The sequence below is a fragment of the Phoca vitulina genome, unplaced genomic scaffold, assembly GCF_004348235.1.
Source record: "Phoca vitulina isolate PV1807 unplaced genomic scaffold, GSC_HSeal_1.0 scaffold32, whole genome shotgun sequence".
NCBI classification, from domain to species: domain Eukaryota; kingdom Metazoa; phylum Chordata; class Mammalia; order Carnivora; family Phocidae; genus Phoca; species Phoca vitulina.
The window spans coordinates 16,283,317-16,307,381 of record NW_022589735.1 but is presented as its reverse complement, the minus strand read 5'-3'; the positions used below and the strand labels follow the sequence as shown (position 1 = coordinate 16,307,381).

Below are 24,065 nucleotides of genomic sequence, written 5' to 3'. Positions count from 1 at the left end.
ATGACAGGTAAGAAAGAATTAGCCAAGAGTAAAGATGTGGGAGGGAAGGGAATAGTAAGAGGAAGAGACATTCTGGCCAAAGGTCAAGAGGCCAGAGCTTGATGAAGGAGGTGACAGGCATACAAGATGAGGCTGTAGAAATAGTATAATCCCTGAAGCTGCCCAGTGAACATAGGTCATCAGCTGTGTGGCTCTTGCAGGGATCCGGCTGAGAGCAGATGAAAGCTTGGCCAAGGTCGTTGATAGCAAAGATGGAGATAAGGTATAATAGACAGAATTTGGTGGTAGTTGGGATGTTGGAGGTGTTGAGGAGGGGTCGAGCATGGCTCCCAGACTTCTGGCTTGAGTAAGTGCTCTGGTGCCATTTTCTAAGATGAGAAGACTGGAGCCCCGGGGAGGATTTTGGAGGTTAAGACCAATAGTTCCTTTCTGGACACAGCAAATTCAAAGTGCTTGTGAGAAATCTAAGTGGGTAAGTCAGGCCAAATATAGAAGTCTGGATCTCAAAAGAGATGACTGGACTGGGATATATATTTGTGCATTATTAATATATATTTAAAGTCATCGGAATGAGTAGTGGGTTGGAAAAGGAGATGGCAGGCTGAGCCCTGAGGTATTAAGTGATTTAGCGGTTAGAGGAGAAGGAGCTAGAGAATGACAGCCTGGAGACACTGCAGAAAATGTCACGAACAAGGGTGTGGAAAGCAGTGTGGGATGCCAAGAGGTGGAGTAGGATGAGGGCCAAAAGAACACCTATTCGATTTGGCAATGTGGATTGAGTCTCATAACCTTGGAAAGGACACATTCCATGTAGGGATGGGGGTTCCAGAGTGTGTGGATGATGAAGATGGTGTCCTCGGGGTATTTTTGCTGTGAGCATCTTTGCCACAGACATCTTTGCCCCAAGCATTTTGCTGCAAACATTTTCACCATGTAACTAATTGGCTGTAGGGCAATTTGGCTGTAAAAGACAAAATAACCGGCTGACAGTTTTGTTTTATTTCTTCATCGACAAATTCCAATTTTTACATTATATAAATCTTACCTAGCCCTCATAAAGCTCTGTGCAGTGACGAACAGACATGGTGATCTTAAAATAGTGAATAACAGCACCATATGTAGACTGGATAGAAAATAGAGTGATAAAACTTACTTGAAGTGTGAAAAAAGAGAGTGTGAAGCCAGATTGTATACTATACTCTACCATACTAGCAAATGATAATGCGTCAGTGACAATAATAACAAAGCCCAGCAACAAATGCATTACAGCATTAGCATTTCTTCCACATTTCCCATAGAACTTTGGAACACCTATCGACAGACATGTGACAATATGCCAAGAACGAACAGCATAGAAGGCTTTCACAATGCAATGCAAAGCTCAGTTTCAAATATGCACCCTCGGATTTGGAAAACTGATACCTCTCTTAATGAAGGAAGAAATTATTAATTTTATTACTTTTTTATGTTTCATTATGTCCTTTTTACTGTCCCTCTTTTTTCATTATTTTAACCTTTACGGCAAAATTGCCCTACCGCCCATTAGGTATGCAGCAAAAATGCTTGCAGAAGATGCTTATGGTGAAACTGCCTAGAACCAATAACAGTAGGATGTGTTTTGAAATGTTTGGTTTTGAAGACCAGGACAGAAATAATGGGTGGGCTAGAAATAGAGATGGCAGGGTAAGAGAGGTTTCTATAGAAGATGGGAACCTCTAGACCATATGAGAATGTTTAGGATCATGATTCAGTGGAGAGAGGGGTTGAAGATGCAGGGGAGGCCATAGGGACAAGTGTGAAACCTGGAGGAGAAACACACAGCAGCGGGTGGGATCCTAGCACACCGGGAGGGTGGGGTTTGACAGGAGGTGGTACTTGCTCATGTCCAGAGGAGGTTGAATGCAGATAAGGCAAGTTTGTAGGCTGCTGGAGGGAAGATGAGGTAACTTGGATCTGTTCACCTATATCTCATGTTTTCTCAATGAAATACCAGTCAAGCTTATAAAGCCTATCAGATGAGAAAGAAAGGCGGAGGGAGAAAAAGGTTAATTTTAAGAGTCTACTTAGTCATTTGTCTCTTCCTGCCTTCGGTTAGACTGAGTTCCTGAAATCAAGAGTAAGGCTAGGTTCCTGGAACCATTTGCCTCTACGATTCCCAAACACAAGAATGGCTTAGAAGTCTTTGGAGATGGTAGATGAAACATTCAGTGGGATCCTTCTGGGGGTTCTTACCCTTATAGTGGCCCTAACCCACCTCCTCAGCTGTGTTGATGTCATGAAAACCAGCAGTGACCTCACAAACTGCCCCCTGATGATGCTGACAGCTGGACCACTAATGTCCAACTCCATGTGCCATTTCTTCATCTTTCCTTGGTGTCAACCATGCCTGCATATCAGGGAAGCATTCTTGGATCCCATGACTCTCAGGTGTACCAAGAGCAACTGTAAGGTAACCAGACCAGTTCTTTTTCGAACTCTTGATTCTAGAAGCCAGCCCAAAAGGAATCTGTGCATGTATATCGTGTGTGCGCTCTGTGTGCAGTGAGGGTGGGGGGAGTTGCAAATTTTAGAACAACAGCATCATCAGTGAAATTGATGTATCATTTCCTAATATGAAAATGTGAAGAGTAATGCTCATCTGTACAAATGACAGTCTAACATAATTATTTTTTTAAAAAATCAGTATCAAATTACAATTGTATATATGGTAGGAGAGACCATAACAGAGTTACCTCTTCCAGAGCCCAAAGACCAAAGCCATATTAGGTATTTGTTGCATTGATGTTCCAATACGTACAAATATACTGTCACCTCTGTGAGAGGAGAGTATCATATATAATAAATTCTAATATTATTCAGGCCTAAAATAAACAAACTACAACATGCCACAGCCTCAAACAATTAATCCAGCTTAAGTAATTTCATACATCTTTATGTGCTTGCTTCTCCCTGTCACTCCCTTCTCCCTGCTTCTGGCCCCAAGCAGACGTCCATATTTTCTGGTTGTAAATCCTCAGTAAATCATTGCAAAATGACTGGATGGATATACATAGTTCTTAGAAATCCAAATTCCAGGGTCAACAACTAAGATCTCTCCCAAGATTCTTAGAACTTCACCAAAGGCAATGCAACCTTGAAGAAGTTCTTACTGAAACAGAGGTGATTCTCCTGTGAACAGAATCTCACTGCTAAATGTCAGACAGAAGTTCAGCCTCTGAATAGCTGGAGCTTCAAGAGGGTCTGACTTAGGACTCTGCCTCTCGCTTTCCCTTTATATTATATAATTCACCTCCTTCTTACATCTACTTCCCTTTCAAATTTTTACCTCTGTGAGGTTGTCTTACATATGAAGAAATGTCCTAGAGATTGAAGGAGGGCCTAATACGCCCAGGAACTGAAGAAGTTTCCAATATTTCAATATATAAATATTCTAATATTCTTCTTTGGCCTTCCCTCTGAGCTGGGGAGCCCATCAGCATATAAGTTGGAGACAAATCAAGCATTGGAAATACCCCAACTTCCAAGTTCCAGGTTGGATAATATCTACGCTTTGCTTTTTTTCTCTCTAACTATAAAAGCTGGAAAAACTGAGTGGTTTTCTCAGTTTGTGAGTTTTTCCTCTCTTACTCGCATTGCTCCCTTGATTGTTCATTTTACCTGTGACCTGAAAGTCATTTCAGGGCCACAAGGTCAGGCCTTATGCCAAACAGAGGAGCACCAGAACCAAACACCAGGGACATCCTCCAGCCATTTTCTTCAAGAAAAGTCAGTCTTGATAATAATTTGGCAGGAGACTTACTTGATCATACATCTCACCTTCCAACCAATATCTTTCTAAAACATCAGGGACAAAAGCAGTTTTATCTCAAATGTGAGAGAAGAAGAAGGAGAAGAAGGAGAAGAAGAAGAAGAAGAAGGAGAAGGAGGAGAAGGAGGAGAAGAAGAAGAAAAGAAGAAGAAGAAGAAGAGAAGAAGAGGAAGAAGAAGAAGAAAGACAAAAACACAAAACAAAACAAAAAAACAAACTTCAGCCAAGAAACTGTATTCCTTTCAGAAGCAGAGACCAATCTGGCACTTGTTCTTTGACTTACATTTTTCAGCCTTGTATCTCAGGATGAGCAATTCTAAAATGCCAAGCATATATTCCAAATACTAGTAGCTCATTTTAAAAAATCAGGTATGTGCAGATACTTGAATATTAACAGCCTTTCCAAATGATTGGCGAAGTCTTTCTTATCATTCAAAGGAGCAAAACAAAACTCCACATCATAAGTAACAGACTCTTAATAGTTGGCCTATACACAGGCTGGGTCGGAAAATTCCTTAACGTGGCATCCAGTGATTTCCAAAAACAATTCAGTTTCAAACAATGATCCTTCCAGATGTGACATTTGGGTAGAATTGTTTGAAAACACCAGAAGGAAATGTGAAATACCAGCGGTTTCTGGACAATCAAACTGCAATTGTTGAGGTTTGAGATGGAGCTGTGCTGTTACTCCTATACATTAAAATGTTATTTATACTTTGTCTGCATGGTATGGCGTGCCTGAGCGGATGGAAACTTAATTATACACATTCAGTCTCAGTCAGGTTTGTTGAAATTATGTTTTAAACGGCCGCAGGCAAAATTCTGACTTGGGAAGTGAGTCTCTGGTGACCCAGTCTCATATTCTGATCTTGTTCTCCTTTTTAGCACCTTGTGCACCCTCCCTGTCCCTGCCAACCCCCATCTCTCGATATTGTTGGAAGGGGCTTGGGAGAATCCTATAAAATCCTTCACAGGAAAATCTTTCATAGGACTTTTTGCATTTTGAAAAAGGATCTGGAAGGAGGGCAGTGTTCAACCCAAAGGAATGAAAATTCGAGGTAGTCAAGAGAACAGACGTAGGAATTGTGCTGGTTTCTCTCAAATCTCACCCAGTGGCTGATTCTGCGGACAAATAAGACTGACTGTGACACTCTGCTAACCTTTGGTGACCTTACCTCCACCGTGTTCCTAGAAGCAGCCGGAATCAGACAGACCTGGGATCTGATTGTAGATGAACAATGAAGTCACAGACCTTTGAGCCAATTACTAAATTTCCCCAGCTTCTGTCCCCCCACTGTGAGAGACTGAAATGAAAGATCTCCCACACAGAACCAGGGATGGTGTTTGACAAATCAGCCCTCATCAGCTCCTTCCTGCTACTGTCTGAGTGAAAACAAACTTCACTACTTATTAACGACCCTGTGCCTCAGTTTCCTGATTTGTAAAATGGGGGCGTGGAGTTCTGCCCAGAAGACTATCATGAGAATTATTGGGATTAAAGCATGTTAAGCGCTTAGTACAAGGCCTGGCACTTAGAAAGTGCTGGGGAATTATTAGCTGCTACTTGGTCAGATATTTTCAATATTGGAACGTTCACAAGGATTTCTACAAGATATTTTATTCTTTTCTCCGCAAGTATGGAGGAGAAAAACTTTCCCTCTTATTTCTCCATCCAAACTTTCTGCCTTCTCTGATATGCCTTGTGCACTTACCACAGACATTTCAATTATTTGGCCCTCATGGAAGGAGTCAGGAGTGTGGAAAATCTAAAATAGCAGTGAAGGCCCAAGTCCTCTATGTTTAATTTTGTCAGGCAGAAAGGGAGCACTGTCAATGGCATGACACCCACCCAAAGAGCCACAGAGACCCTCAGCCTCTGGCAGGATGGGCCCTGCTTCTGACAGCCAGCGGTCAGGAGTGGGGGAAGCAAAACATCGTCCAGCAAGCCAACGACTTGTGGGTAACGCGCAGTCCCTGTGCCCACAGTTACAATGCGGTCTTGGAAACCATCCTCAGCCTTTAAAGTAAAAACTTCTTTAGACCTCAGGATGGGCGTCAAGACTCCTGTCGAGCTCTTTGGGAATTGCCTCGGTGCTAGATTCAAAGAAAGCAGGGAATTCTCATTGTGACCATCTGTTAATTTTCACCGTACACGCTTTTTTTTTTTCAATACCTTCCCTGCTACCTGGCGAGCTTTGAATTCCACAGTCTGAGATTCAGTCCTTTGACTTCCAGCTAAAATGCAAAGATTTCCCAGATGGATAACAAACCCTCTTTAGCTATTGGCACTCGAATGCCAATTAACCACAAGTTCGGCTCATTTCTTAGACAGGAGCTAGAAGGCAAATGCCTTTTATGGGGAGAGGAGTGGGGAATTAGCTACTCAGGGCCCCTGGCTCCAGGGCTCTCAGGGTTTGGGCGGGATGCCTGTAGGGCTATAGGGAGAGGTAGAGCCTGTGGTATTTTGGAGATTAGGTCCTCCCTAAAGGTATCACATTTAAAACTTTTAAGAATATCGTGCTAGTCAAGTACAACATGACTGTCTGTTGGCTGAAATGGTCATTGGTCCATCAGGTTACAATCCGAGATCCAGAGTATGAAGCAGAGGGGAGGGAGTTCTGGGCAGTAGCCTGGTGAGATGCTGCAAAGGGGACAGCCTGAGTCATGAGGGACCTGTGAAGGGACGCACATAGTACTGTGACAGTTGTATGCAGGGAACACTGGCCTGCACCCTCCATGCCTGAGCAGAGGGTAACTCACCCCAGCCGCCAACTGCCATTTGGATCCACCTGTGGGAGTCCCCAGAACAAAGAGGCTGTTCTTGTGAGTCAAACATCCAGGTGACATACCTTCTAAGAATTTTACAGGGCCACAAAAAGTACAGGATCCTAGAGAGGTTCCATAATCTGGAGAGTACTTCTTAGAACTTAGAGTCTGAGTTTAAACATATTAGTGGGTGGAGAGGTTAAAAAAATGCTTTCTCCCATCAGTGGGCCCCTTTGTCACCCAGACTCTGCTTCTTGACTAACTTCACATGGAGTGGGTTCTGGGCATGCCACAGAGGGATCTGTCCCCCTGACCTACTGTCCCAGAGAAAGAGCTTAGGAGAAAGTGAAAAAATATTTCCCAAGTAAAGGTAGGGAGTGAAGTATGGTTATCCCAACGGCTGGGACCAGTTCCTAGTTCTGTAGCTAGCATGGGGCCGGGCACATGGCCTGTAACCAGAAGATTCTCCCTGAGCAACAATATCTGGGTTACACGGAATCACCTTCTGACAGACAGCCCATTCCTCCAGATGCATTTCCACTTAGGGTAGGTCTCAACCTTCCAAAAGCCTGAGCTGTGCTTTTAGTAGGTGTCCCTGGGGCCTTTCTGCTCACAATTCAGTATCAATATTTAGAACCTCATTGCTTTCCTGGCTTTTGGGAAGTTGATAAAAAGCTGATGAAGCCCAGATATTTACAGCCTGGCCATACTGGGCTTATCACCAGTCACACTCCCAGAAACAAAGTACATGTCAACATATAGAAGAATGATCCGAGGCCAAGTCTTGAGACGGGAAGGATTGTCATGTGTATCCCTCCCATGGCCATCACTTTTTAATTTTGCATCTTGTGACTTCTACCATTACAGATTAATGATCACAACCAGATGGTTTGAAAGTGTGTTAAGGCGGGGCACCTTTCCCTAATGTACTCATCAAAGTCATGGTTTAGAACAATGGAGATGGTTTCTTTTTCAGGATGTTCTCACCTCTGGGTTCCTCGACTCTCAGGTTAACAAATGTCCCCAAATGAACACAGGACATATGGCTGTTTTGATGCACAGATGTTGTGATTCAACCTTAAAAAAAAGGACAATTAGGGGCTCCTGGGTGGCTCAGTCGGTTAAGCGTCTGCCTTCAGCTCAGGTCATGATCCCAGGGTCCTGGGACCGAGTCCTGCATTGGGCTCCTTGCTCAGCAGGGAGCCTGCTTCTCCCTCTCCCTCTCCCTTTGTACTCTTCTTCTCTGTCTCTCTCTCTCTAAAATAAATAAAATCTTTAAAAAAATAAAGATTAAAAAAAAAGGACAATTAAACTTACTGCATTTTTGGTTCCATTTCCAAATAATGTGTGAAGCATGTTCCTTGGAGGAAAAAAGCAGGCATTTCATTTACATACTTATTTGGTAATAAAATGACATCTTTTACGTTTTGATGTGTTTGCTTTGGCACAGCGCCACTGAAATGACCTCCTCAAAAGCAACAGGCCAACTGCTTCCATGATGGCAAAGAAATCCAGCAAATGACTGTCTCCCAGTGGGCGAACGTGGGAGGCTTCCTCTGCGGTCTGGTGGCACATAGCTAATGTACTTGGGACCTTCTAGAACCAAAGCTCTCAGCACTCTCTATCTCTTTCCTCTTGAGGGGAATGAGCTGAGAGATGATAACTGTAGGCTGGAAGGAGGTCAAGGACAAAGCCAAGGAAAATGTAAAAGCATGGATAGTTTGAAGCAAAGGGTGACTTTTGATATCCCTGACATTACCTGCGGAAAGTGACCTGACCTGTTCCTTTGTGCACAAGCTCACACACACACACACACACACACACACACACACACACACTCATGCACTAAAGGACTTTGAAGTTCCTTTTACTGGAAGATGAGAAACTGGTTTGAGTGATGTTTCCAACAGACCAGATGCCAAGCACGTGGGCACGGAGGGATAGCCCTACTTTCAAACTATTCATCTCTGCCCCAGGGCGAGGGCCTGACAGTCTAGAATTGGACTTTTCTGAATGAATTTGTATGTGACTGGGGTTGCTGCTCCCTGGGGCATTGTCTCTGGTAAAAATGTTGATGTCCCAGGAAAAAAAATAAAATAAAATAACTCAATAAAATGTTTTCTAATTCTCGCTCTAGTTCTTTTTCTTTTTTCATTTTTCTTCCGTGGTATTTTTTTTTCTTTTTTCAAGAATTTCTTGGGAGACAAATTAAAGGGTCGTGAATCTAGATGACTTAACAATAGTCTCTAATGCCCGGCAAACATTGCTCTAAAATACATCATTTGTGACGGGGTGTACTGCTGACTTGAAATTGACTGCAGTCCCTGATCACGGCAATGCAAAATACTCCCCTAAATGAGGTCTGCGTGAGTGGTTTTTAACCAGCTTTATTGAGGAACGAAGACAAACAATAAACTGCGTTCATTAAACTCATGCAATTCAATGAGTTTTGACAGTTTTATGTACCTGTTATAACACCACCATAACCAAGATACAGAACATTTTCATCACCCCGAAGATTCCTTATACACTTCATTCTTGATCCTACCTCCTGGCACCCCCTGATTTGATTTTTAAACACTACAGCTTAGTGTGGATTTTCTATCCCTGGAATCAGGCAGCAGTGGACTCTTTCGTGTCTGGCTGCTCTCAGCCTGAGGGCTCTGAGTGCTATCCACGTTGGTGCAAGCAGCAGTGGTACTTATTGCCAAGTAATGGTCCATGCCATGGCAGTGTTATACTTTATCTATTCACAGGTGTTTCCAGTTGCCTTATTGTTTTTTTTTTAATTTTTTTATTATGTTCAGTTAGCCAGCATATCATTAGTTTTTGATGTAGTGTTCAACAATTCATCGGTTGCGTATGATACCCAGTGCTCATCACAACACGTGCCTTACTGTTTTTATTATCACTTAAGAGTGCTACTTCAGGGCAGGCAAAAACCCGTCTGCATTTCCTCAACAAGAAAGAAATCAAGATGGTTTAATCTATGAAAAGTATGAAGTGCCCCTATGTGATCCATGCCTTCATCTGATTCTGTCTCAAAGGGATGAGGTCCTCATCCTTACACTCAGGTCTCAGTACGATCAAGAGACTTTTCGTCACTTTTCTCATTGCCCTCTGTCTGCCTGACGCCCCAAACAACACAGTGCCTTAATGGTGGCTGATGCCTTTCTGTTGGCAGAGAAAGTACTGGCTGCAGGTACCTCCTGTCAAATCGCTCCCCAGCGTCTGAGGCATGGCTAGCTTCTCGTGGCAGGAAGGTGGAGTCTGGGGTCAGGACCCAAGTGGAAAGGGCAGGATGCTTTGAAGAGGTGCCAAACTTTGAGTGTGTTCTCAAGGACTGACCACCTATTTTGAATAGACTGATCCTTGCTCTCACACTCTCTCTAATCAGTTTTCATGACCGACTTTAACGTGTTCATGTTAACTGACTACAGTAATATTAAACAGTTGTTGAATAGGTCAAGTACGTTTCTACCTGTTCAACAGCCCATTTTACTGGCTTCTGGTCAAAACCCTTCCTTCCTTCCTATTGCAGGCTCCTGTGGGGCTCCATCTATCACAGCACTTAACCAATTTTGCCTTCTAATTGAATGAGTAATTGATATGCTAGTCTCCATTACTAAGGAGAGCTAAGGTTTGGCATTCCCCATAACCTCCAGCATGGGGAAGATGCTATCCTCCATTTAAATAGTTATTGCTGGAAGGAGCAGACGAATAAAGTCATGAAGGTAGGAAAAGTTGAGGACTGTGGGCTTGGGGTCTGGGGCTGAGTTTGGTGTTGCTAGTAGACTGTTTCTCGTGGCTAAAGTTGACATGAATGAAGTCAGCATGCAACGTTTGGCCTTTATTCTGTAGCCACGAAGAGCCACAGAAATTCTGGATACCACATCAGACAGGCCAAGTCTGCACAAAACATAGTCAAGTGCAGAGAAGAGAGGGGGGCAGCTGGGAGGCTGAAAATTATATGTTGATTTGTCAGTCCAGCCACAACTGGGCAACACAGGACCCAGGGGATGGTTCAATCCATCCATCCCCCCAAATCATCCTTTTGGCTGCCACTTTTCAGCATAAGATGGCTAATACCATACGGTTCCATTTAGTTATTTCTGAAATCATATTTTGGCTAATGTAACCAAGCCAGACAAATGAGCCTGAACAAAATGAAAATATCTGGAAGACCTGGATTTAGATTATCTTAGGTGGAAACAAACTCATGCTAAATTCTGCCTTCAGATTTTTTTTCCTAGGCCTTTTTATCGCTTTTTAAAGTAATGGAGTAGAATTCTAGGGCTTCAATTAAGTTGTATCATATAAACATGTGACTGATGTATGTTCAACTATAAACAGTTGACAAAATAAAATGGTCCTATTGGAATAATGTGATTTAAGACACTGTAAATATTTTCATTTTGCATTACAGTTCTATTTTATGCTATGCAAAACTATTCATTTGTAACATTAATTCTAGGTCCAATTACTAATTGATGACAACACTAGATTGGATTATATACACAAGCTTGATTACCATCTTTTATCAGTTATTTAAGGAATGTTCAGAAAGTATTTTGGGCCCCACCTGATTTTTCCTGTTAGGACTGATTTGATTACCTAATCCCAACTTGAGTTTTGACCCTGGGGTTGATATTCTTTTTATCATTTTGTTATTCTTATAAAAATCACACAAGTTTATTATAAAAAATTCAAGCCACTAGGAAAGTACAAAGATTGGCATAAAAATTGCTGTGAGCTCCTTCTCATTTGACCTAAGTGACTATTACTCCAGCCATCTCTCTCTGGGCACGAACATATATAAATAAACAGGCATGCAGATCTTGTCATAGGACTAAGTTTGTCATGTACAAGTTATTAATACAGATATTATAAAGGCAAAAGAGATACTATATTTAATTTTACTTGAATTTGACAAAAAGAAACCGAAGAGATGGTGATGGTATTGCTGAGCTTCAGGAAAATATTTCTTCACTAAAGAATATTCTTTAAAGAATATTTTTAAAGGACCCACTACAGTTAAAAAACAAAGATAAGTTACCAGATTTGAAAAAAAAAGTAACTCTCGGTTTTAATTTTATACTGTTTTAAGCGACTGTTTGTCGTGACAGTAAAGAATTTAGTATCGTTAACATCTTAGCCCCACTCCTTCCCTTCCCAAATTTTGATAAGTATTTTTATATGTCAAGGTATGTTCTTTTTTTATTCTCTTCTCAAACCCCCAATTTCTAGGGTTGTCTTGCTTTAGTTCTAGGCTTAACTGGATCCATTGCCAGTCTTGGAGTCACGGCTTCAAGATTTCTGAGCTTGTCTGGTTGTTTCATTTCCTGATTGCTTCTATTTTATTAAATAATGTTTTCCAAAGGGGATCAGAAGTAGAGTGATTACATAATTTGTTAATCAAATGGGGACACCTTAGAGAATGCAAGAAGGAGCTATTAATACTTGTCAAGACAACAGGTATCACAGGGACTGTTTTAAGCAAAGCAGAACTTAAGATCACCCTAAAGCCAGAGGTGGTGTATTTCATAAGTTCTCTTCAACTCAGCCCTTTTTTGAGGCATTTAAATGGTGCCAAATGGCTCCTTACACAAAGAAGCATCTATTTGGGGAAAAAAAAAAAGTTTGCTCTGACTAAAGGTTCAACAGCTCACTTCCTGGGGTTAATGGGTAGGCTTTACAGAGTCCACCAATTGTTCAAAATCATACCCATAATTCTGTATACATGTGCATTATTCTGGAAAGATGACCATATAACTCATTAGATTTTCAAAGGGGCCTATTGCCCCATAAATATTACTAATTTCTACTTCACCACAAATCTCCAAAAGGTTACCTTGCTGGATTATGTTCCCCTAATCTCCTAGAAATGATATCACACAAATATAATTTCACATTATTATTACTTAGTTTTTGTTGTGGGATTAGTATAAGCAAGGGTCAAATGTAGAGTGTTTCTGATTTTTTGTAAAATTGCTAGTAATGACTTTGATTTTACTTTTCAGTATCACTTCCGTTAAGATTTGTACGATAACACTTAATGCTTGGAATATTTTTCCCCTTCAACCGGTTGTTATACTTCCTTCTATAAGCTCTATCGGGATTGAATTGTGCTATTTCCTGGGGTTTCCTTTCAGCCTGAGCTCTCAGGGTGGTCACTGGGAGCTGTTTGAAGCTATTGAAATAGATATCCTAATCTAGGATTACTGGAATTATTTCCATTCTTCTTCTGTCAATACCTCGTTTAATACCAAAACACTCTCCTTTTTGGTCCTTGTTCTGTTTCCATTGCTTAGATGGTGGTATTACACAGCTATTTATTTTTTATTTTATTTTATTTTAATCTTATTTTTACATAAGTTTCAAGTGTACATTATAGTGATTCAACACTTCCATACATCACCTGGTGCTCATCACGACTAGCACACTCCTTCATTCCCATCACCTATTTCCCCCATCCCCCACACCCTTCCCCTCTGGTGGCCATCAGTGTGTTCTCTAGGGTTAAGAGTCTGTTTCTTGGCTTTTCTCTCTCTCTTTTTTTCCTTGCTCTTTTGTTTTATTTCTTAAATTCCACTCATGAGTGAAATCATAGGGTATTTGTCTTTCTCTGACTGACTTCACTGAGTATTATAATCTCTAGCTCCATCCATGTCATTGCAAATGGCAAGGTTTCATTCTTTTTGATGGCTGAATAATATTCCATATTGTATATATATATACCACATCTTTATCCATTTATCTATTGATGGGCACCTGGGCGTCTTCCATAGTTTGGCTTTTGTAGATAATGCTGCTGTAAACATCGGGGTGTATCATGTGTCCCTTTGAATTAGTGTTTTTGTATCCATTGGGTAAATACCCAGTAGTGTGATTCCTGGGTCATAGAATAGTTCTACTTTTAACTTTTTTGAGGAACCTCCATCCTGTTTTCTAGAGTGGCTGCACCAGCTTGCATTCCCACCAACAGTGTACGAGCGTTCCCCTTTCTCTAAATCCTCGCCAATGCTGGTTGTGACCACTACTTATTTTAAACTGTAAAAGTGAGTAGGTAGATGACCAATCACTCACAGTGACCTGGAGAAAAGCTGTTAAATGTCCACTTTCCTTTGCCATGCACAGTCCTGGCCCAAAAGATTAAACATGAAGCATTCCCAGCAGAGAAAAGACATTAGCAAAAAGGAGGGAAAAAAAATGCTGCATGGAAAATAAAATGATAATACCAAAGGTGGCCAGCAAAATGATTGGAAACATATGAAAGTTAGTGGATTCAAGTTAAAAGAAATACACACATCTGAAAGCTTTCCCTGAAGGGCTCAACGCCCTCTGTCCATTTCCAGCCTCAGTAGACTTTCCCAGGAAATCAGGAAGCAAAAGCAAATTTGTGATGAGTCCTAATAAACTTGCATGGGGGTGGGGCTTTAGCTGCCCCCCTCCCCTAAAACAGTTCACACCTGAAAGGGTTCTTCTGTAGATTCAGAGATTAACTTCTTTAAAAAAATCTTTTACCTAGATGTTAAAAATTAACGCCTCACCCCAAGAGTATCTGAAATGTTGACAGGAAAACTGTTGATCTAACCGTTTGCTCTGTCAGAACTTTAGACTTATCGGCTTCCTCTTTGCCTTCCTTTGATTACGGTTTCCTGGAATCCGTGGCCCTGGCAAGGCCCCAGGTAGACAGTCCCCACGCCACGCTGGGCAAAGCCTCAGTGCGCCTGCCTTGCTCAGCTGGGCTGTGCCCTTTCATAGCAGAGCCTCCTGCCCTTTTCTTTCCCGGGGTTCTGACCCCCTCTACCTCTCTTCCCTCTCCATCTTCCCCACACCCCCATCCCGCTCAAAACACCAGAGAAAGAGGCTGAAGAGCAAACCCACGGCCGGGACCAGGGGATGGAGATCGTTCAGCTCTCTTTGCAAGTTTCAGACTGACAATCGTGAAATGAATGAAAAATAAAGAGGTTATCTTATCTCCATTCAGCCCCACAGGGGATGCATTTTTCTCTTCAGCTGCGTTCTGGGTTGCTTGCACTTCCCTCGAGCAGGCTTAGGAGTGAAATGTTTAAAACCTAAGAATATGGAGTGTGTTGCAGGTTCAACTGCAGTTCAACCACAAATAGAGAGCATGGACCAAGCTTTGGAAAATATAATATAGAACATCTTAGCCTTTTTATGGTATTAATTTTCTCCCACATCCCTTTAAGTTATTTTCTGCATGTCTTCTGGCCTCTGGGTCTGCCTGTTTTCTTCTAATTCTTCCTTCCAAAGGAAACCTTCTGACAATGTGACATGAATGTCTCCATTAATGACCCGTGCCATTTATTTTGCTTATATGCTTGGTTAAATACTGGAATTGGCTCATACTTTCCATATGGAATATTAATATTCATTATTCTCAAAGTAAAAAGACAAGCTTCTCATGTTAAACTAAAAAAGCCTGTATTTAATTAATCTTCAAGTAAATGAACATGTAAAAAATAGTAACTGTTGGGTATTTTGAAAATCATTGCTTCTGCTTTAGCCTTTCTCTTAGGTCTCGAACTCGCCAAATATTTTTAAAGTCACTTTTCAGGCATTAGATCCTGTTATACGGCTAATAAACAAGAAGGCTAAAAACAATTTAGTCATTTTTTGATAAATGTAGTTTATTGGCATAGTTCAGCATAAAATAATAGAAGAAAAATATTCTACTTCAAATAATGTGCTTTTAAAAAATATGATTCTTTTGCGGCGCCTGGGTGGCTCAGTCAGTTAAGCATCCAACTCTTGGTTTTGTCTCTGGTTATGATCTCAGGGTCATGGAATCGAGCCCCAGATCGGGCTCTGCACGGAGCTCAGAGTCCGCTTGAGATTCTCTCTGCCTCTGCCCCTCCCCCCCGCTCTCTTTCTTTCTAATTAATTAATTAATTAAAATATTTTAAAAATTATTATTTTTTTTAATTATTGAAGTATAGTCAACATACAATATTATACAATGTTATATTACTTTTGGGTGTACAACATAGTGATCTGACAATTCTGTAAATTCCCAGTGCTTACCCCAGACAAGTGTCATTACCATCTGCCACAATACAACGTTACTACAATATTACTGACCATATTCCCTACCTGTACTTCTCATTTCCGTGACTTACTTATTTTATAACTGGAAGTTGGTACCTCTGAATCCCCTTTACCTTCTTTCACCCGTCCCCCATCCACCTCCCCTCTAGCAAATAATGTGTGTTTTTTAAAAAGTGGATCATCTCAGGAGTAACTCCATTTTCCATTTTGCTTGCTGTGTATTAGTAGCTTCACTCATCTAGAATCTGTAGTTTCTGCTCGGGTATGCAGAAACCAGAAACGTGCTTCCTTCTTGTTTTGATTTTGCTCTCTTTGCACTGCAGGTGTAACCCCCATGAGCCTTAGTGAAAAGCTGGCTGACTCTCAAACATGCACACATTTTACCGTGTCTTATATCCCCAAAGGAAACCACACCACCAACTTAATTTGTTTCTGCTTTCACGCCACCCAGTGCTACTTACAAACATTGGCAAAGGTCTTTTCATTCCACTAAGTTTCTTGCAGCTCAGCCTCACTGGGTCTTCCCATTATTGGGTGAGTATTCTTCCCTAATTGAATGACTGTCACATTCTCCGCGGTGCCAAGAGAATCCCAGTTTGTTTTTGCAAAAACCTCAGTAATTTTTGCTATTTTATTTCCCAGAATCCAAATCTCTTCATTCTCTGAAGATGGTTTGCCTCATAGTTAGAAGACTGAATTCATCCTGTAGGAGCTCCTTCTTGTGCCTCACTTCGTGATGAACCATCTCTCTTTCCATCTGTTCTCCTTGTCCTCAGAGGCTAACATGTCTAATTACATCCAGGGATCTCATCTCCTCCTGCCTCCTCGGAGACCTTGCTCCCATGCTTAGCCCTCTGCTCTCAGTCCTAACTGTCTCTTCCTGCCAGAGATTGTTCTACCCCTAAAACAACAACCAAACAGATCTCTTTATTTTTTTAAGATTTATTTATTTATTTTAGAGAGAGAGAGTGGGAGCAGAGGAGAGGGGCAGGGAGAAAGAATCTCAAGCAGACCCTAGTTAAGTGCAGAGCCCAGTGTGGGGCTCCATCTCATGACCCTAAGATCGGGGCCTGAGCCGAAACCAGGAGTCGGAGGCTTAACTGACCGCGCCATCCAGGTACCCCCAAAACAGATCTTTCTTCAGCTTCACCTCTGTCTCAAATTTCCTTTCTGCAAACTTTTTGAAGGTGTATTTCTGTTTTCCTTCACCTAATCCTTAACTTTTAACAGTTAAGTTTTTACCCATATCCCTCTATTAGAGCTCAACTCTCAAAAGTCACTGGCATATAATCTGTCAGCAACCAAATCTAGCGACTTTCCTCAGCGCCCCCATTATTCCCTGTGGCATTGGACAGAAGTGCTGCCACCTTTCTGGAAACCGGAAGTGTTTCCTGAATTCTCCACGGAGTCTTTTGTCTCCACACCCTGTTTCTCTAATGGAGAACTTGAACCTTTGTCTTTTCAGGCTGTGATTTCCTTTGCCCAATCTCTTCACTGTAGATTTCCCTCAGGACTTTCCCTCCATACATACTCTATATTCTCCTTTTCTGGAATTTTCGCGGTTTTAAACATCATCTCTGCGTGCAAAGCTCTGAAACCCATTAATTCCAAATGACAGGCCTCTATTTGCTATTTTGGCTGGACTTACATTTGAATTCTACTAGGATATCAAACACAACACGTCCAGAACAGAATCCACTTTTTTCTCCTTCCCTAACCTGCCTTTCCGGGTTTCCTCTTTTCTGCAAGTGACATCACCACTGATGTTCTCTTGGATCCATGATTTCCTACCCAAGGATGCTCAAGCTCTCATAGATGTGCTGCCAACACAACCCCTGGAGATACATTATTGCCAGACTAATTTTCTATAAGTACAATGATAGGTTATTCCCCTGCTTAATAGCTTCCTATCATTTACAAAACAAAATCCAGATCTTAACATGGCATTCGTGGTTGTTCATAGCATGGCTGCAGCCAAACTATCTGATTATAGTTCTCAAGGCTACACTTAACACTGGGCAACTATTTGTTATTATTAATATAAATATTTTATATTAGTTGCTCTTCTCTCTACTCACCTTTAGGTTCCTATCCCTGAAGCTTCACTCACGCTCTTTCCCATCTCCAAAACCTTCTGTGATCCAAACTCTACCCATTCTCCAAATGCTACTTCCTTCAGCCTTCCCTGATCTTCACAACTGGAAGAAACATTTCCAACCTTTGCATTTCATTTAGGTGTGACCACTAATAAAGTCATACTCATCCTCTTTTGCTTAGTGTTTACATGAAACTTCTTCCCCATCCTTCTGCTTGTAAACTGTTTGTGCCTTTATTCATAAAATGTGTTTCTTGTCAACAATATATAGTTGGGGTTTTTCATCTAGAGGTTTTTTATTTTATCTAGTCTGTCAATCCATACCTTTCAATTATGTTCTTTAGTCCATTTATATTTGCTGCAATTATTGGTATGTTTGAGTGTAAGTCTATCACCTTGGTGTTTTAATTCTATTCCTCTTGCCCTTTTTTTGTTTATTTGTTTGTTGTTTGGTTGGTTCCTTCTTCCCTATCTTTCTTTGGCAACTGGTTAACTTACCTTTTTTTTTTTTTTATTCTATGTCCCATGTTGAATTTTTAGTTCTGCCTCTTTGCATGTGTTTGTGGTTTGTGATTACTGTAGACATTAAAATTTGCACCTTTAATATATCACATTCTGTGTTTAAAAAATCAGTTTAAGAAAAATCTAAGAATTCTATGACAATCTATTTCCAATGTTTAGTCCTTGCTTTAGGTAAGCTTAGTCCTGGGCTTTAAACTCCCCAGTGGTAAGCTACCCCTGTCTTGTACTTCGTATAAAGTCTGGAGCTACAAGGCTCTTCCCTGTTCTCCTGCCGCACCCTTGGGCTGCTGTGGACCCTTCCTGCATGCAACACAGAGGGAGTCCCTCCTACTGCCCCCTCCCTCCTTAGTTCCTACCCCTCCATCAGCAGTTGATTGTTCTTATCTCGTACCCAGAGCAAGGCCTAATTCTCCAGCCTTCAGATTTAGGCAGGACCTGCATTCTTGAATTCATGAGGGTTTCTCTCTGCATTGTTAGACTGCCCCACCCCTTACTGTTACTGGGTGTAAGACAGGGTGTGGGAGGACTTACATAGATAGTTACTGCATGCCTGCATTTCAGTAGAGTTCACACTCAGCTGTCCTGCCTTTTCTCTGTGGCAGACACCTGCTGTCTCATATTCACATAAGGTTGCAGCATGGGAGATACTCTTTTGGTTGTGCTGATCCACTCTCAAACTCAGGCAGTCCTTCTAGTTCATTAATTTACCTTGCAACTTTGATTCTCCAATAGACTAAAAACTTATGGTTCCATAAGCTCTCTGATTTGTTCTTATTGCTTAGGTGGGAGCAAAGTTTCTTGTCACTTTCTATACCCTGGAGAGAAGCAGAAAGTCCCTATTCTGTTTTATCCTTCAGTCTTCCTTAGATTTAGTTCTCCCAGAAACAAGTGCTAAGAAAAGAATTTGAGTTCAAGTAGTTTATTGGGGAGGTGACCCCATGACCCCCAGTAAAGTAGTGGGAGGAGCGACAGGGAAGAGAAGGAAATCTATATAGTGTGTGAATGAGCAGCCGAGGTGAAATCCCACCAGGGGCTCTTGCAACACTGCATGGAATCAGCCTCGGTGAAGTGGCCATTATCGACCAACTCCCACTTGTGATTGATTAGCCTGCTCCAGGTCAGAAAAGGCTTAGAATCACAGGAAGTTGTTAAGGTGAGGGAATGTGGGACGGTACACAGTGTCCCTTCTAGACTCTCCAATAACGCTTAATGACTTGACTTCTCAGGAGTATTGGCGTACTAGAGCATGATGTTACTGAAAAGATGATTCTATTTCTGTAGTCTCCCAGCGTGGAGAATGGCCAGAAGATAAGTAATCAAAAATCATTAAATGAGAAAACACATTTTATAAAGTACCAATTTGTAGAATTCTGGTCAGCTCTTCTTTATCTCCTATCATTCCACACCCTCACCCCCACCCCAGTCACTCAGATGACATGGTTTATTCTCTTAATTGTCAAAAAAATTTCAATTTACCTGACTGGTTGGAATTTTTAAAAATGTGATTGTCTAGCTAATGTGAATGTATTATAATTTAAAGTGTAATTTCTACACCTGCACTTTATCTAACAGATATTTTATATTACTTGTAGCCAACAATGATAAGGCGTCCACCGACAGTTATCTGCTACATTTGTGGTCGTGAATATGGAACAAAATCTATTGCCATCCATGAACCACAATGTCTGAAAAAGTGGCATAATGAAAACAACTTGTTACCTAAAGAGTTAAGGAGATCAGAACCTAAAAAACCAGAAGTCAGGACCATCACAGGTAAGTTTTGGGAAAACAAAAAAAAAACAAAAAAACACTTGAGTCTGTAAAGGGAGACTTTTCTCTCTGAACTTATAAGAGGAGAGGTATTCCTTCTTATTTATTCAAATAACTGCAATCGGCAACATTTACTGTCTTGATTATAACCAAATAGGAAAAACAGTTCTAGAATGCCTGACCAAAGGGCCTCAGATGCTAAGACGTAAAGACACTATTGTCAAAACTGTGCAAGGAGAGAGACCCACTGGCATTCCCTGTATTTCCCAAAAGTTACTTTCATATATTATCAAACTTATACTTAGAAAACACGAAGCTTAAAAAATCTTGGCAGGCACCTGGAGACATGTTTTCAAATATGAATGTGTCTTAGTGTTCACAGAGCAGGGTACCAAACTCACAGTTTGCAGGGTCCATCAGCCAGGGTGCAAAACTAAATAAATTAGTCCACGTATGACAAAAGGGAAGGTGGTGACCATGAGGAGTGGGAGAATACCGACTCTCTCTAAAGGAGGCCACGGGCCCCTGCTTCCTGCTGTTACCATTAAGAAATGTAGCCCAGTGTGGGCATATTTTTCGAAAACACCAAAAGAAACTGTAAATCCAGAAATCGATGTGCAATGCCCAGATCTTTCAAATTTTGCAATTAATGCTTTGTAAAGCACCACACAAGCCAAATGAAACCCCATAAACTTCCGTGTGTGGCCTACTTATGGAGCCTTTGCTTGCTCATTTTGGGTGAGAACAAAGTAGTTCAGAGAATGTTTGCCAGGCCAACTCAGACTTGCTAATCTTATTTCTACCATCGTCACTTTCTCAGTGGATCGCCTCAAAGGAAAATCATTCTTGGTTTTAAGAAAAGTATCATTCAATTCAGTAATCTTCATTCTGTAACTGTAGATTTGCATAACTGAAGGGTACCTCCAAGTCATTTAGTATCGATCAGTCCAGAGCACTCTTGTCAGAAATGTGACCCAAGAGAGTTCTCTAACAACCCACAGAGTGGAATCTAGGTTGTCATGATAAAGTTCTAGAGGCTGCTAGAACCCGACTATTCACAGTCCTTGCCAAGAGTAGGAGGACTCATCATTCAGGTGGGAAAAGGGCTCAAGATGAACACATCCATCCATTGAAATTAGAGCATTTGCCCACAAAGACCTTGTTTGCCTCATTGAAACTGTCTCCTAGCAATTCTCTGTGGTGTCAAAAATCTGTTTTCTTCACTTCTGACTTTATCACCTTCTGTGCCTGAGCATAATGATCATGAGTCTCAAAGAGGAGAGAGAAATGATGGGCTTGAAGGCCCTGGGTGGGGTTCATTAGTCTCTTACTGGCCACAGGTGGAAATGGTAGGCCCTATCACTGTACTTCCCTGCAGTCTTCCTCTGGGCGCCATGCTGTTTTTGTTTCTGAAGGTGTCATTCATCTCGAGGCAGAGAGAATTCCCATTCTCATTTCTACCCCCACGGACTTACTATGGTCGTGGAGTCCAAACAACCCTTCCTCCAGATCCAAAGTCAAAGCCCTGCTCAAAAACTTTTAGCGATGTGATGAATCATCCCCAGTGAGACTCAATGAATACTCTGGAATTTTTGAATACATATTACATGGTATGAGTAAGGAGAAAGTCCGTGCCATTCCTTTTTCAATAGTTTTCAAAGCTTTCAAAATACACATTCGTATGGAAAGTGATACTGATTTGTCCAAAGGAGAAAAATGAGGTTGTGCTGGGGTTCAATTTCCCGTCAAGTAAAATAAAGAACATGAGGAGTAGCAGGATGGGAATCTAAAGTTTGCTATGCTTGTGTGAACCATTAGGAAAAAGTCACAGGAGATTTGCCTGGGCTTTAATGAAGAAATATTTGCTGTGAAAATGATAAAAAGAAAAGTATGCAATTTATGTTTGAGTGCCTGGCTACACTTAAGGGGACCTATTTGGGGCGATTCGAAGACACAGTCAATTTAATGTACTAAAGCCATTCTATTTAAATAAGGTTTATTAAAGCTAAATCCCACACTGTTTTTCCTAAAATAAAGCCATATGCCTTTTTTCCTATGCTCTGCCAATGAAGATTATACATTTCTCAGATGTCTTGGTTGTTTTCTTAAGGACACTTCTTTTCGTCAGATTAACTATTCTGTTTGCATTCTTCGCTTTAATTATTTAAAGAATCTCCAAGTTTATGGCCTTGAAGAGATGATACATTTTTAGGATATCATTCATCCTAAATTCACCCTCGACTGTCAGTTTTGGCTTTTCAGAACATTCCACTGAAGGATTACAGAAGAGGAAAACACAAATGCATGTTCTTTTCCCTTTGTAAGTTTATATTTAGAGTCAATTGAAAGAAGGCCAAAAGTTGTATTTGCAAGATAATAATGTGTAAGCAAAGATGTTAATAATTAGTGAAGAATGCATATCATAACACATAAAACAACGTCTTCCCCTTTTTAAAATCCAAGGAGTGAAAAGTCTCTGGTTCATAGCTAACTTTTTATTCAACCCTTGCAAGAGGGAGTGGTACTTTTTCTTTTTTTTTTTTGGCAAAAGTAGTATGATTTGTTTAAAAGCCTCAGTCAACAGGTATTTCCTGAAAATATTTTCCATAAAAAGTAGAGTATGGTTCTCCAGAATAAAAACTGATCCATTTTACCATTTTTCTTTTTCTTTTCTTTCCTTTTTGTTCCTCTTTTTTTTTCTTTTCTTTTTTTTTTTTTTTCTCTTTAACTTTTCAGCCAAAGGCTTCTACGATCTCGATGCCTTAAATGAAGCTGCTTGGACCAGCGCCCTGAGCCAGCTGGTTCCCTGTAATATTTGTGGGCGTACCTTCCTGCCAGACAGACTGATTGTTCACCAACGATCCTGTAAACCAAAAGCCGCCAAGTAAAGCCCTCTCCCAGCACAAGTGTCACAGGACTAAGATTCTTTTGACAGAGATTGGGGTAATGGAGGGAAGGAGGAAAAGGAGGTAAAGAGAGGAAACAAGAAACCCTGGAAACCACTCAAGGTTGTCTAGCGCGGGAAGCCAGCTCAGGGGTCCGGTGGCACGAGCGTGGCCATGACCATGACGTGGTGGGCCGACGCTCTGCCTCCCCCCGCCCCCCCCCGAACAGCTGTGCACATGCGCGCAGACACACGGGTGGGGGGCGGGGCGTCACACTCCGTCGGGCAGAATTGCAAGTGGGTTGCACCTCCTCAGGGCCGGCATTTTTGTCTCCAGGAAATTTCAGAGCCAACTGTTGCTGTTTTTCTTCCTTTCTCTTTTCCTGAGCAAGATTTTTGAATTTCACAATTAGGCCTGTTATTATTCAGGGAACAAGAGGGTTCAGGTGGCAATTTCAGGCAACTCCTTAGTCTCAAGAAAAACTGGATTCCTTCCCATCCCTGTGCTTTCTGAAATAACGTGCCACCCAGGGAAACGCTTTTAATTGAGCTATTGATTGGGAATCTTCCTTTCTCTACAAAATCATTGCACAGCAAAGACTTTCAAAAAAGAGCTAAGGAGTTAAAGTACTAGAACCGTGCCTAACTCCTACTCCCTTACCAAGAGCGGGAAATGCTACAGTGAAATTTCAGAACTGGTGCCAGCCTCATATGTCAGAAAATTTCTACAGTGCGATTCATCACATGGGTGGAGGTTAGCTCTTTCCTTCTATAGGAGAAGTCCAGAGAGTTCCCCAGGGTCTCCAAGGGGCTGATAGGTGTTTTATTGTTGAGATCTAAAAGCCTGCCAGGAAGTCCTGTGCCTCCCCGCCCATTGCCCAGGCAATGGCTTGTGAAACTGCCCTGTATTTTAGACCTTGAATGTGCATTCATAGAGGCGAGGCGCTCCTGGGAGGAGGCCAGGGTCAGGGAGGTGCTCTGCCCAGGAAATTCTGCTCCCCTACACAGCGCTGCTTTGCCCGGACTCCCGGCAGTTTTGCTTGGGATCTTTGTTCATTTTATGGCTGAAGTTCAGAGCCATCCTGGATCCACTGGGTTGCTGCAGACCTTGAATTCATGACCTAACACAGCACAGTCAGCTCCAAGTT

At 41.5% G+C, this 24,065-nt stretch overlaps 1 protein-coding gene across 1 annotated transcript; it reads left to right on the top strand.

Moving 5' to 3' along the window:
• Positions 1-22,921, top strand: LOC116645111 (zinc finger protein 474-like). The gene is made up of 4 exons (XM_032425085.1): positions 1-7; positions 201-262; positions 19,856-20,036; positions 22,770-22,921. The coding sequence occupies exons 1-4, from the start codon at positions 1-3 to the stop codon at positions 22,919-22,921; spliced, it is 402 nt and encodes a 133-aa protein (XP_032280976.1).
• The last annotated feature ends 1,144 nt before the right edge of the window (positions 22,922-24,065 follow it).